Source organism: Adiantum capillus-veneris, chromosome 6 (genome assembly GCF_014529385.1).
Source record: "Adiantum capillus-veneris isolate H3 chromosome 6, ASM1452938v2, whole genome shotgun sequence".
Taxonomy (NCBI): Eukaryota; Viridiplantae; Streptophyta; class Polypodiopsida; order Polypodiales; family Pteridaceae; genus Adiantum; species Adiantum capillus-veneris.
Window position 1 is genome coordinate 6,997,513 of NC_140936.1, and position 12,185 is coordinate 7,009,697.

Genomic DNA, 12,185 nt, shown 5'->3' on the forward strand with positions numbered 1-12,185 from the left:
ATTCTCCTCAACAATCACAATCAACCTTGACAAAAAAATCCAATCACCCAAGTTCATATGTATGTTTGGAGAGTCAAAGAGAAGGAGACGTCCTCAAAGCCAGCAAAGAACCATGTCATCAAACATCAAAAGGAGAAATCAAAGACAACCAAAAAGGTGTGCCAACAGAAGAAAAAGGCCCAAATTGGCCTCTCATATAATATATTTCTCCTTTTGGAGATAAGAGATTGCCTTTTATTGAAAAAAGAATTTGTTGCAAGCTCAAAAATTTCAAGGTCCTTGAGGGATGTGTAGAAGAATGGTGGGAGTGACATTTTATTTGAGTGGTGGGAAAAGAATGGGCAATGGGGTAAAATTACATGCATTGAGAGAGCAACCCAAACGGAGGACTGGATGAGCCTCATCAAGGAAGCGAGCATTCGGTAAGGGGAACAGGGTAGCGGGAGGAGTCGGTGCAGTAGTCGTAGACGAGGAAGAAGCGCTGCACCCAAGAAAGTTGCCCCTGCTGCGTTTCATCCAAGCTCTGGTACGTCCCCTCGTTCCACCACTTTCCCTCCGCGCACGCCTCCCCTGCCCCTCCTTCACATGCATCCACTTTGTATGCCCCATACTCTGCTATGAAGGGTGCTTGCCCCCAATCGATTTTGTCCAGCCCCCCTCTCGTCGCCCACGTCTCCCCATCCCATAAGCTTGAGAATATCCGCATCGCCTGCATCCTCAGGTAAGGCACCCCCGCTGCCTCATTGTTGGCGAATCGCCTTATTGGTATGCCATCCACTGACAAGCTGCAAGCATGCACATCATATGTCATCAGTCTTTGTTTGCTTCAGAAAGGGTGGTAGCAATACCATTTGAATATGGAATGCCAAGGTGCCATAGTCTCTCAATGACTGCTTTAAGTTAGAAGCTTACATAACATGTTGCTCATTCCAAAGGACTGAGTACATGTGGAAGTCGGCGGCAGGATCAAACCAGAGGTAGATGCGTTGCTCTCGCCCTCCTACTCCATTTGAGAACACATTGGTTTGCAGAATATAGGGTTCGCCGGTCACATTGCCCAAGAACTCGAAGTCGACCTCATCGTGGTTTGATGTCTCTGATGAGAACTACATCATTACAGCAACCAGATTACATTCAAACTCAACTCTTTTGCATCAGCAGAACTTTATTTGCGACACAAATGTTGTCTGTTGGACTTGCATGTCACTTACATAATAGGCAGTAACCGTGCCGGCCGAATTCCCTGGCACAAGCTTGATTTGCATGTCTATGCTTCCGAACAAGTATGTCTTCTTCGAGGCAAATCCAGATGCTACAGTCGACAACTGTTGCTGTTAGATGGCATCCATGTATGCACAAAATTCAAGTAGTTTCTTGATCAGTGCATAGATTACTGAGGGACACATGCCACTCAAATTTTGTTAGCTCTTAGTTATCTTGATTCACTCTTCAAAGGTTAAGTGCCGTTCCGTCTGTAGAGCCTTGACCAATAACGTCTACAGAGCTACAATGCAATGCATTGCACATGCAACTTGGAGGTACTGTGAATGAATTTTAGTAGGAGACTACAGAGAACAGACCAGTGGAGTTGTCGAGGATGAGTTGCATGACTTGGCCGTCGTTGACAAGCTTGACATTGTTTGGAGCACCCCATGTCACATAAAAGTCATCTGTGAAGATGCCCGCTGCTGTGCTGCAGTAGCTTGTTGTCAAAGAGAGTATCATAATGACTGCAAAGGGTACTTGTGCACACCATCGCCTACATTTGCTCATTTTCCATCCCAACATCTCTCTTATGCAAACAGATAGCTCTTTGTGTCTCACCCAAGAAGGCAAAGATGGATGCTTGTCTGCACACCCAAGAGTTCTATGTCTTCCCAGGCTAGGGGTAAGACAGATGGTTGTCTCAACTAGGCAATTCAATCAAGAACTTTGATGTCTAGGTTGGTGCTTGGGGGTGGTACCAAGCATCACAAGAGTGAGTGAGTGAGTGTGTGTGTGTGTGTCTGTGTGTGTGTGTGTGAGTGAGAGAGAGAGAGAGAGAAAGCACCATTGTAACTGCTGAGAAGATGCCCAAGAGTGGCATCCAGCCTTGAAAGGTGTTGATGCCACCAAGAGCACCTTGTAAGTGGTAACCCTCTACTAGCTCACATTTCTACATTGTTCGTGTGGGTATGTGAACTCACACAGCTGTGAAGTATGCGCCCTTTGTGGGTTTGTGGGCTCTTATTGCTTTTATGACTTTGCTCTCAGTCTTGTCTCCCCTTGACATTTCCTTTATAAGAAGCTCTACACCCAATGGAAAAATAACTCATGTAACCACTAATTGATACTAACTTTTCTCTGTTAGCAGCAGGGAAAAGGATGAATATTTTTTTCTTTTGAAAGGTGAAGGACACCAACTGAATTAGCTGGTGTTATAGAACACTTTGGGGGCATCTCTCTCTCTCTCTCTCTCTCTCTCTCTCTCTCTCTCTCTCAACCCACACACACACACACACATACGTGCATGCATAGTGCTGACACACACTTGGATAATGCCCGTGGGTTGTTGAAGTCCCTCATCCTTGCATGACATGGGGTCCCACCTTTAGCAAGGGGGATCTAGGCCCCTAGTTCACCTCCTAGTACACCCTAGTTCACCTTGGTGATGCGCCGGCAGAGACCAAAGCCATGTGGTGCCGCCTAATTTGGGCCCTGGATGCTCCCTGAAGCAAACCCCTTGCTATATATACCTACTGATGAGGCTAGGCTGTCTTCGACTGGTAATTTGGCAAGGTGGAAGCTGAGCTCTTGTACTCTATGAGTGCTTGCTAATGAATGTAGTAGAGAGTAGAATGGTCATGAAAAAGAATTTACTCACGTGCAAAGGGCTACAATGAGTTGCCAAGTAGATGTGTAGCAATTGCATGGAAAGCTGTGTGGACTTGAGTAACGAGGTGACCACTACTTTCTATGTGAAGAAATGTCAATTTATTGGGAAACTTAGAGTAAACAATTAAGCTTGATCAAAACAAGTGCCAAGCTCCTGGCCATCGTTAATTTGCCTTGTGTCACTCATCGATGAGATTTATCCAATGGTGACAATTACTTACAAGATTTCAATGCGTTACCGAGGCCTCATGTAGAGACATCCTTTTCTTTTTTTGGCTTTTTTTCTTTTTAAAACTCACAATTTGAGAGTGAATTGTATTAATCACAGCATAAAATTACAAAACAACCTAAAGCTCAAGCCGAACCTCGAGGTGCTGAATATTACAAGTTTAATGTATATTGCCTCTCATGGAGGCTTACTTTTTCAAGGACTCAATGAAATTTTTGTTTGTGAGTTATATCCACTGCCAAGGGAGATCCCAGGTGCCTGAAGATATTCCCTTTTGCGACAATTTCGCTTGTCCAGTCAGAAGGGTTGGAGGAGTCGTTTTCTGATAGGGAGATCAACCTCTACTTTTGAATATTACACTTGGAACCCAAGCCACGGTAAACGTTTGCACAATCTCCAAAGCTTTCTACACAACTTGGGGACACGTCTTCAAGAAGAGGAGCGAATCATCTACGAGCAGTTTTGCCGGGAGCTGGCAATTGCCCGGTAAAGTCAGGCCTTCTAACTCCCTCTGCGTAGCACTGGCTTCGAGCATCATGATGAGAAGATAAGATCTGATGGCGAAGAGTAGGCGGGCAAGGGGGCATCCCTACTTAATAGACCTTTTAACCTCGAAAGAGTCCACAATTCTATCATTAAACAGGAGATCTCACTAGCTCACAACACCAGTGTACGAATGAGGCGACACAGGCGCGTGGCCCAAAGCCCAAAGCTTCCATAACATCTTCTAGCATTGATGATTTCATTGAGGAAGAAGAGGCAAATGTCAAGCTTATTAGTAATGAGCAGCTGGCCCTCTCTAGAATTCGACAACGATAAACATCAAACACATCTTCGTTGTTGTCTCCTCTTGTAAATTGGCTGTGGTTGTCCCACTTAGAATCACTCTACCGCTTTTCCATATCTCTCGCCTCTCAAGCTTATCCAGGTCAAAATCTCATGTCAAGTGCCTCATCGTATTCTCGTCAACGCTCCAATGCCCACTAATTTATTTACCAATCAAGAAAATGTGCTTTAAAAAAAACTCTCCTTTTTCATTAACAAAAAGGGGAGGCATCACTAAGGCAAAATTCGATAATAATCTTGCCTTTTGGAAAATGAAAATTTGAAGCTAATCTTCAAATATAACTTTAATGAATGGTTTAAGAAGGTTAGAAAACTTAATATATTTCTGTCACGTGACACGTTCAACCCTATGTGTCCGTGGACAAGCTACAGGACGACAAGGGTTTAGTCAGTCAAGTCAGTCTAGATTTAGAAGTGATCTGGCACTTTTGTGAGTCTATTTGTAGACCGTGCATGTCCTGTCACTTAGTGTAGATGCATATCCTTTGGTTGCACACAGCATGATCATAAGCATTCCCATCAAAATCCTTCAGGGGAATTTTTCAGTGCATTTAGCTTATTTTACCTATTTTTGGCATTTTTCACTTATTAATTTAAGTGACAACAAAAGTAGGTAGGGTAATTTTGCTAAGTTTGTATATAAGCAAACTAGAGCTAGCACTATTAGGCAGAAGAGGCAACAGGAGTCAAGCTAAGCAGGCAACTTCTCAGCAAGACCAAGCCTTGGTGGACCTTCCCTCCAAGCAGCAGATCCCCCATTCTAGCGTTTCTTCATCAGCATTGCATGGCGTTTTTGCACCAGCATATCATCGCCATACCTCCCACGACATAGCGTTCGTCATCAACATCATCGCCAGCAAACCCAGGCAGCTACTAGCGTTTTTGATAAACCCCAGCCTAGCGTTTTTTAGAACATCAGCCCTAGCGGTTTTGAATGACTTAGCGCCTGTAGATTCCCAGCCTTGGCGATTCCAAGCAAAGAAAGACAAGCAGATCCATCCATAAAGAAGTAACAGATTCAGCCGATAAAAACCTCAGTTTTCAGCCTTAAGCAACCCCTGTTTTCAGCTTTAAACCTACAGAATTTCAGTGACAAAGACCCACAGAAAAAGCCCCAAAAATCAGCGTTTTTGGACCTGTAGCAGATTTCAGCCCATAGCGTTTTTGGACAGCAGTAGAAAGATTGCAGATTTCAGCTCTTAGGTCGACTTCGTCATCCCCGTCGTCATCGTCGACATAGCCTACACTTACATCAATCATTCGCATTCAGTTGTACCAGTTTGTGCAATCATGAGTAGATCACTCTCACTGACGAGAGTGGGGCCTTTGGAGGAGGGTTTTACAACATCTCTGGTGTCGTATCTCTCTATCTCTCGGTCTCATACACTTGCATGCACAGTGTCCATTCACTTTGTTTGTGATCATAGCACTCTCTCTTTAAGAACGGAAGGCTTTACCTTCTATAAGAACAAAAGGAACCTTGAGCACAATTCGGAGCACTCATCTTGAGCAAAGCGCAAACATTCATTCCGTTGCGCCTAACATTGGTATCAGAGCTTTGGCAGTGTTCTGTATCACTCAAGGAAAGAACCACAAGAATCACAATAATTTTTTTTGCTTGTTGAGGTCGCACGAACCCAAGTTCACTTGGGCGTGACGATTCCTAATCGTGTTTTTGAAGAGTGACAGGAATCCCAAGAAAGAAGGGCTTGTCCAGCCTCCCCTTGTATCTCTTTTCACTCATTGAGAGCGGACCGTGCACTTAGCGGCCAGCCAATCGACCTGAGGTGGAAAAAAGCAACCTTGCTGTGAGCGCAAGGCCGCCAAGGGGTGCGCCCGCGGAAAGGAGTAGAACTCGGGTGAAGAGAAGATCCTTCTCAAACGCGGTTTGCAAGCGAAAGAAAGCCTCAAGAGCCTCAACACCCTCAAGAACTCAAGAACCTGAAGAATCCAAGAACCCAAGTTCCTCGTGAACTTAAGAACCCAAGACCACAAGAACCCAAGACTTCAGTGGATGGTCATCACTCGAAGCGGAATGGATACTTCGCTTGGAGGTGATGAGCATGAGAGAGACGAAGAAGAATTTTTCCCACGAGGAGGTTTTTCCAACCCTCACCCTTCCCCATCTACGCAAAGTGTTGTACCAACTCCTATGGAGGCTTTCGACAAGACGATAATGGACAGGAAGTTAGAAAGCGAAGAAAGAATCGCAGCCATAGAGCGTAAGTACCAAGAAAGAATGGCATTCATAGCCCGTGTGAGCGAGCAAGCAAGCCCGCTTGAAAGCCAAAGTAAGAGAAGCAGAAAGAAAGGCGGACTTGGAGCGTGAGCGTGAGCAAGCGCGCTTGGTGGCCGAACAGAGCGCTCGACACATGAAAGAGATGTTGCGACTCTTTTCTCGAGTGCAGGCGCAGTGGCTACCTGCATCAACGCCTATGTCATCACCTACATCATCACTAGAAGGCTCTAGAAGGATCTAGAAGATTTTAGAATTTTTTAAAAACATGGAGAAGATTCCGGAAGAATCTAGAAGTTTCTGGAGAGCTCTAGAAAGTTGAAGAAGGATCTAGAAGGTTCTAGAAGAACTAGAAGGATCAAGAAGTTTCTAAAAGCTTGGAGAAGATTCCGGAAGAATCTAGAAGTTTCTGGAAAGCTCTAGAACGTTGAAGAAGGTTCTAGAAGAATTAGAAGGTTCTAGAAGATTCTAACGTCCTCAAGAACCTAAAAAGTCCTAACCTCCTCAAGCACTAGTATAAATAGGGGTCTTGGGCCACAAGACCCTCAGTCTTGCCAACACCAGTCATGAGCCTCCTATGAGGAAAGCCCTCTTCTGGTTCTTGTCTTATGTTCAAGTCTTGTCCTTGCAATCAAGCCTTGTCTTGTACTCAAGTCATGTAATCCAAGTCTTATATCTAGCTCTCTTAATAAAGTATTAAGTCTTGTGATCCTTCTTCAACTTTCTAGAGCTCTCTTAATCTTCTCAAGCCATCATGGAGCCGACGATGGAAGGGGTCATCAACGCATTGCAAAGCATCCATGCTCAGTTACAAGAACTTCGTGAGAGTAACGCTCAACTTCAAGCAGGGCAACCCCTAATCTTGGGACCGGCGTTGCAAAATCTTCAACGTCAAATTCAAGAGCTTTAAGAGACAAGCACACATCAAGCACAAGCTGCAAGATCTAGCTACTCTCAACAACATAAGAAGGAGCCAAAGGTCAGCATGCCTGAAAAATTTGATGGGACTAGATCAAAGTTTAGAGGTTTTCTCCAACAAGTGCGCCTCTTCATTCGAATGCAACGAGAGCGTTATCGAGATGATGCCTTTGAAGTAGGCCTTATTGGGACCCTCCTCTCGGGTACGGCTCTCTCTTGGTTTGCTCCCTTGAAAAAGAATCTCCTCTTTTTCATGACTTTGAAGCTTTTGTGCGGGAGTTGTTTGCAACCTTTGGGGATATTGATAGAGCAAGGGTTGTTGAAACCAAACTTGGAAATCTCCGCCAAGGATCGAGACCTGCATCCGTCCATGCATCCGAATTTCAACAGCTCACTTGTGATCTGACTTGGCATGAGGAATTTTCATTAGTCAATTTCGGTGGGGATTAAAGGATGACGTAAAAGATCTTTTATTGACTATACCAAAGGTTCACACACTAAGCGAGTTCATCTCTCAAGCAATAGAATGTGATAATCGACTATTTTAGAGGAGACAAGAGAGGCGTCTTGGGGCACCATTGCGACCCCAAATAGAAGTGACACATAATGGCTACACACCTCAACAGGGCCATGAATCAAGCATTGATCCCATGCAAATTGATTCAGCACAGTTTCAACCTCTCTCAACCCAGGAGAAGCAAAGGCGATGCATTAATGGCTTATGTATGTATTGTGGAGAGCAGGGGCACATGGCTCAATAGTGTCCAAGGAAGAGAAGGATGAAGGTTCATGGTGCAATGGCCTCAACGTGTTCGGAAAACATGGACGTCCAACCCCAATAAAGACCGACCGGTTGGACAAAAGACAAGCAAAAAAAGGTCTCTTTCTTTCCGCTGATTCCACTTCAAGTTTTATGCTACCAGTCAAGATCCATATGTCGGGTAGGCACATGGATTGTGAAGCATTACTAGATTCAGGCGTAACAGCGTGCTTCATGGACAAAGAATTCGCAAAAGAACAAGGCATACCACTTGTGGAGAAGTCTAATCCAGCAACTGTAGAAGTCATTGATGGTCGTCCCCTCGCTTCAGGGGATGTCAGGTATGAAACTCACCCCATAGAAGTAACATTGCAGGAGCATGTTTCAAGAATAGGTTCAATATTATACAAAGCCCAAGCAATCCAATTGTTATTGGGCTACCATGGCTTGAATTACATAATCCTGACATCGATTGGAGGGTTCGGAGAATTGAACCACGAAAAGTCCAAAAGAAGAAGGGAAGGTATAATAGGCCTATATATCTTGGAGCCAAGGTCTTCGTGCGTGCAGCCAAAAAGTATCCAACTTTCCTGATATTTGCAACACCAACCGACACGTCGACAACAAAAATCATGGAGGCATTTCCACGTCAATATCAAGATTACAATGATGTTTTTGAGAAGAAGAATGCAGACCTCTTACTGGAGCATCGACCCTATGATTGTGCTATAGAGCTTCAGGAGGGAACCCAACCCCCTTTTGGCCCAATATACAAGCTATCTCAAGATGAATTGGTAGAATTACGGAAAAATATTGATGAGAATCTTGCTAAGGGGTCCATACGGCATTCAAAGTCCCCAGCAGGAGCTCCAATACTCTTTGTAAAGAAAAAGGACGGGAACTCTCCGGATGTGCGTGGATTATAGGGGCCTAAACAAGATCACCGTCAAGAATCGCTATCCCCTTCCCTTGATCCTAGAGCTTCTTGAGCACCTTGGCAAAGCAAGAATATTTACAAAAATAGATCTTCGTGGTGCTTACAACCTAGTCAGAATCAAAGAAGGTGACGAATGAAAAACAGCCTTTCGGACAAGGTATGGCCACTTTGAATGTATCGTCATGCTATTTGATCTCACAAATGTCCCAGCTATTTTTCAACATTTAATGAACAATATCTTTCGCGAGTATTTGGATTATTTTGTGGTAATATATTTAGATGATATCCAAGGATCAAGAAGAGCATGAGCACCATGTACGCTTAGTGCTTGAAAAGCTTCGTGCATCAGGGTTATATGCAAAGTTGGAGAAGTGCTCTTTTCATCAATCTAAGGTGGAATTTCTTGGTTATGTAATTTCTGAAAAGGGAATCTCCATGGATCCAAAGAAGGTTCAAACCATCCTTGATTGGGAGACACCCACCTCGGTAAGAGATGTTCAATGTTTTTTCGGATTTGCAAATTTTTATCGTATCTTTATACAAGGATACTCCAAGGTGGTTACAGCACTCACAAGGTTGACAGGCCATAATAAGTTTGTCTAGGACTTAGAGGCCGCGAAAGCATTTCAGACTCTCAAGCAAGCTTTCACGACCGCACCCATTCTAATTCATGCAGATCCTACAAAGCCTTTCATCCTAGAAACAGACGCTTCAGATTTTTCCCTTGGCGCTATTCTATCCCAAGTAGGAGAGGATGGTCGAGTACATCCAGTGGCTTTTCATTCCCGCAAGTTCTCAGCTGCAGAAATCAATTATGAAATCCATGACAAAGAGCTCTTAGCAATCATCGACTCCTTCGACACTTGGTGTCACCTACTTGAAGGAGTTCCTCATAAGATCACTGTCTTTACAAATCACAAGAATTTGAAATACTTCATGACATCCCGCGTCTTGAATCATCGCCAAGCCAGGTGGAGTGGTATCCTATCAAGATTTGGTTTTCTTATCTCTTATAGACCTGGCCGTCAACAAGCTAAGCCAGATGCCTTATCAAGAAGATCCTACCTTGCACCTAGAGAAGGCGATGCAGCATTTGATCAACAAGAGTCAGTGATTTTGAAACATGAGCAGCTTAAGCTAAACGCCACCATGAGCCAAGCTCCTGAAGATTCTACTTTTCTTTCTAAGGTGAAGACGCAAATGGCCAAAGACCCACTTGCTCAGAATATTAGACAACAACTACAAGGACAAGAGGTTAATGAGGACTTTTAAGAAATTGATGGACTAATTTACTATAAGGGTCTTCTCTATATTCCGCCAGGACCAACACGCTTGGAGGTACTTCAGCAACGACATGATCTTCCATCAGCAGGGCATTTTGGGGTTAATAAGACAATTGAGCTTCTCTCCCGCGACTTTTGGTGGCCTCAAATGTGGAAGCTTGTCAAGGAGTATGTAGGCACTTGTGCACTTGCAATAGATCAAAGGCCCCTCATCATCGTCCTCATGGGTTACTCTATCCCTTGCCCATTCCAACCAAACCATGGTCATCCATCTCCATGGATTTCATTGTAGAGCTCCCCTTGTCACAAGGATTTGACTCCATTTTAGTAGTCGTGGATCGGTTTACAAAAATGGCACACTTCATTCCAACCACTAAAATCATCACCAGCGAAGGTACGGCCAAACTCTTTCTACAGCATATCTATCGTTATCACGGATTACCGGATGGCATAGTTTCTGATCGAGGCCCACAATTCATCTCTAGCTTTTGGAAAAGCTTATTCAAGCTCCTCGGCGTACAAATCAACCTCTCCTCAGTCAATCACCCACAAAGTGATAGACAAACAGAGAGAGAAAATTGAGTTTTGGAACAGTATCTCCGCTGTACTATCAACTATCACTAGGATAATTGGGTGGAGCTCCTACCGCTAGCAGAATTCTCCTATAATAATAGTTTTCATGCCTCCACCCATCACACTCCATTCTTTGCTAATTATTGTCAACATCCCAAACAGGATATCTACAGACACTATCAAGTCAAGAATCCAGTTGTTATTCATCTTACACAACAATTATCTGCGATTTACAAAGAACTTACAATTCATATCAAAGAAGCTCAATCCAAGTATAAGGAAAGTGCAGATCTCCATCGCATGCAGCATCCAAAATACAAAGAAGGGGATAAAGTGTGGCTTCTCCGACGTGATCTACGTTCATGTCGTCCCTGTCAAAAGCTTGATTATCGAAGGCTTGGCCCGTTAAAAATTATCCGTCAAGTCAATCCAGTCACCTATCGACTTCGATTGCCCTCATCCATGAAAATCCATCCGGTGTTTCATGTCTCAGTCCTAGAACCTTGTCACACATCTAAGATCCCAAGAAGAGCCCTACAACCACCTCCTCCGATTGAGATTCAAGGACATGACGAATATGAGGTCGAGAAAGTCCTAGATTCTTGAGTTTCGCGTGGCAAGTTATAGTACTTGGTGCATTGGAAAGGCTAGGATGTTAGTGAACGAACCTCGGAACCAGCACACCATCTACAACATGCATCTCTCAAAGTCCAAGATTTCCATCAACAACATCTATGGAAGCCCAAGTCAAGGAACACCACAGCTCCTCGTGGAACTCGTCGCTAAAGGCAGGGGTAATGTCATGGATGCTTGAGAGTCAGTCATTGCCTGCATCATCACCTATGTCATCGCCTACATCATCACTAGAAGGATCTAGAAGATTCTAGAAGTTTCTAGAAACATGGAGAAGATTCCAAAAGAATCTAGAAGTTTCTGGAAAGCTCTAGAAAGTTGAAGAAGGATCTAGAAGGTTCTAGAAGGATCAAGAAGTTTCTAGAAGCTTGGAGAAGATTTCGGAAGAACCTAGAAGTTTTTGGAAAGCTCTAGAAGAACTAGAAGGATTAAGAAGGTTCTAACCTCCTCAAGAAGAACCTAGAAAGTCCTAACCTCCTCAAGCACTAGTATAAATAGGGGTCTTGGGCCACAAGACCCTCAGTCTTGCCAACACCAGTCGTGAGCCTCCTATGAGGAAATCCCTCTTCTAGTTCTTGTCTTATGTTCAAGTCTTGTCCTTGCAATCAAGCCTTGTCTTGTACTCAGTCATGTAATCCAAGTCTTGTATCTAGCTCTCTTAATAAAGTATTAAGTCTTGTAATCAATATTAAGCTTATCATCAAATCCAAGTTCTTGTACATTGTGAGCGCCTCCTCTTGCTCTCTTCTAGCTCTATACGCGCTCATAACAGATACACAGGATTTGCATGATGATTTGAATGATAATGATAAGCATGATGATTTGAATGACAATAACAAGCATAATGATTTGGATGCCAATGACAAGCATGATGATTCGCATGATCAAGATGTGAT

At 43.8% G+C, this 12,185-nt stretch overlaps 1 protein-coding gene across 1 annotated transcript; it reads right to left on the reverse strand.

Annotated features, from left to right (window-relative positions):
* Positions 1–211: 211 nt before the first annotated feature.
* Positions 212–2,252, reverse strand: LOC147455100 (xyloglucan endotransglucosylase/hydrolase protein 24-like). The gene is made up of 4 exons (XM_086513938.1): positions 1,581–2,252; positions 1,212–1,312; positions 913–1,106; positions 212–785 (listed from the first exon to the last, which is right to left on the reverse strand). Exons 1-4 carry the CDS (start codon positions 1,786–1,788, stop codon positions 404–406), a joined length of 885 nt encoding a protein of 294 aa, XP_086370064.1. The 5' UTR covers positions 1,789–2,252; the 3' UTR covers positions 212–403.
* Positions 2,253–12,185: the final 9,933 nt, after the last annotated feature.

Excerpts from the sequence above, each read along its gene's own strand:
- LOC147455100 (XM_086513938.1), bottom strand. The coding sequence starts at position 1,788 with ATGTTGGGATGGAAAATGAGCAAATGTAGGCGATGGTGTGCACAAGTA. Across the intron at positions 1,313-1,580 it reads CATCCTCGACAACTCCACTG|CATCTGGATTTGCCTCGAAG; the intron begins GTCTGTTCTCTG and ends TGTCGACTGTAG. Across the intron at positions 786-912 it reads TGGAATGAGCAACATGTTAT|CTTGTCAGTGGATGGCATAC; the intron begins GTAAGCTTCTAA and ends GCATGCTTGCAG.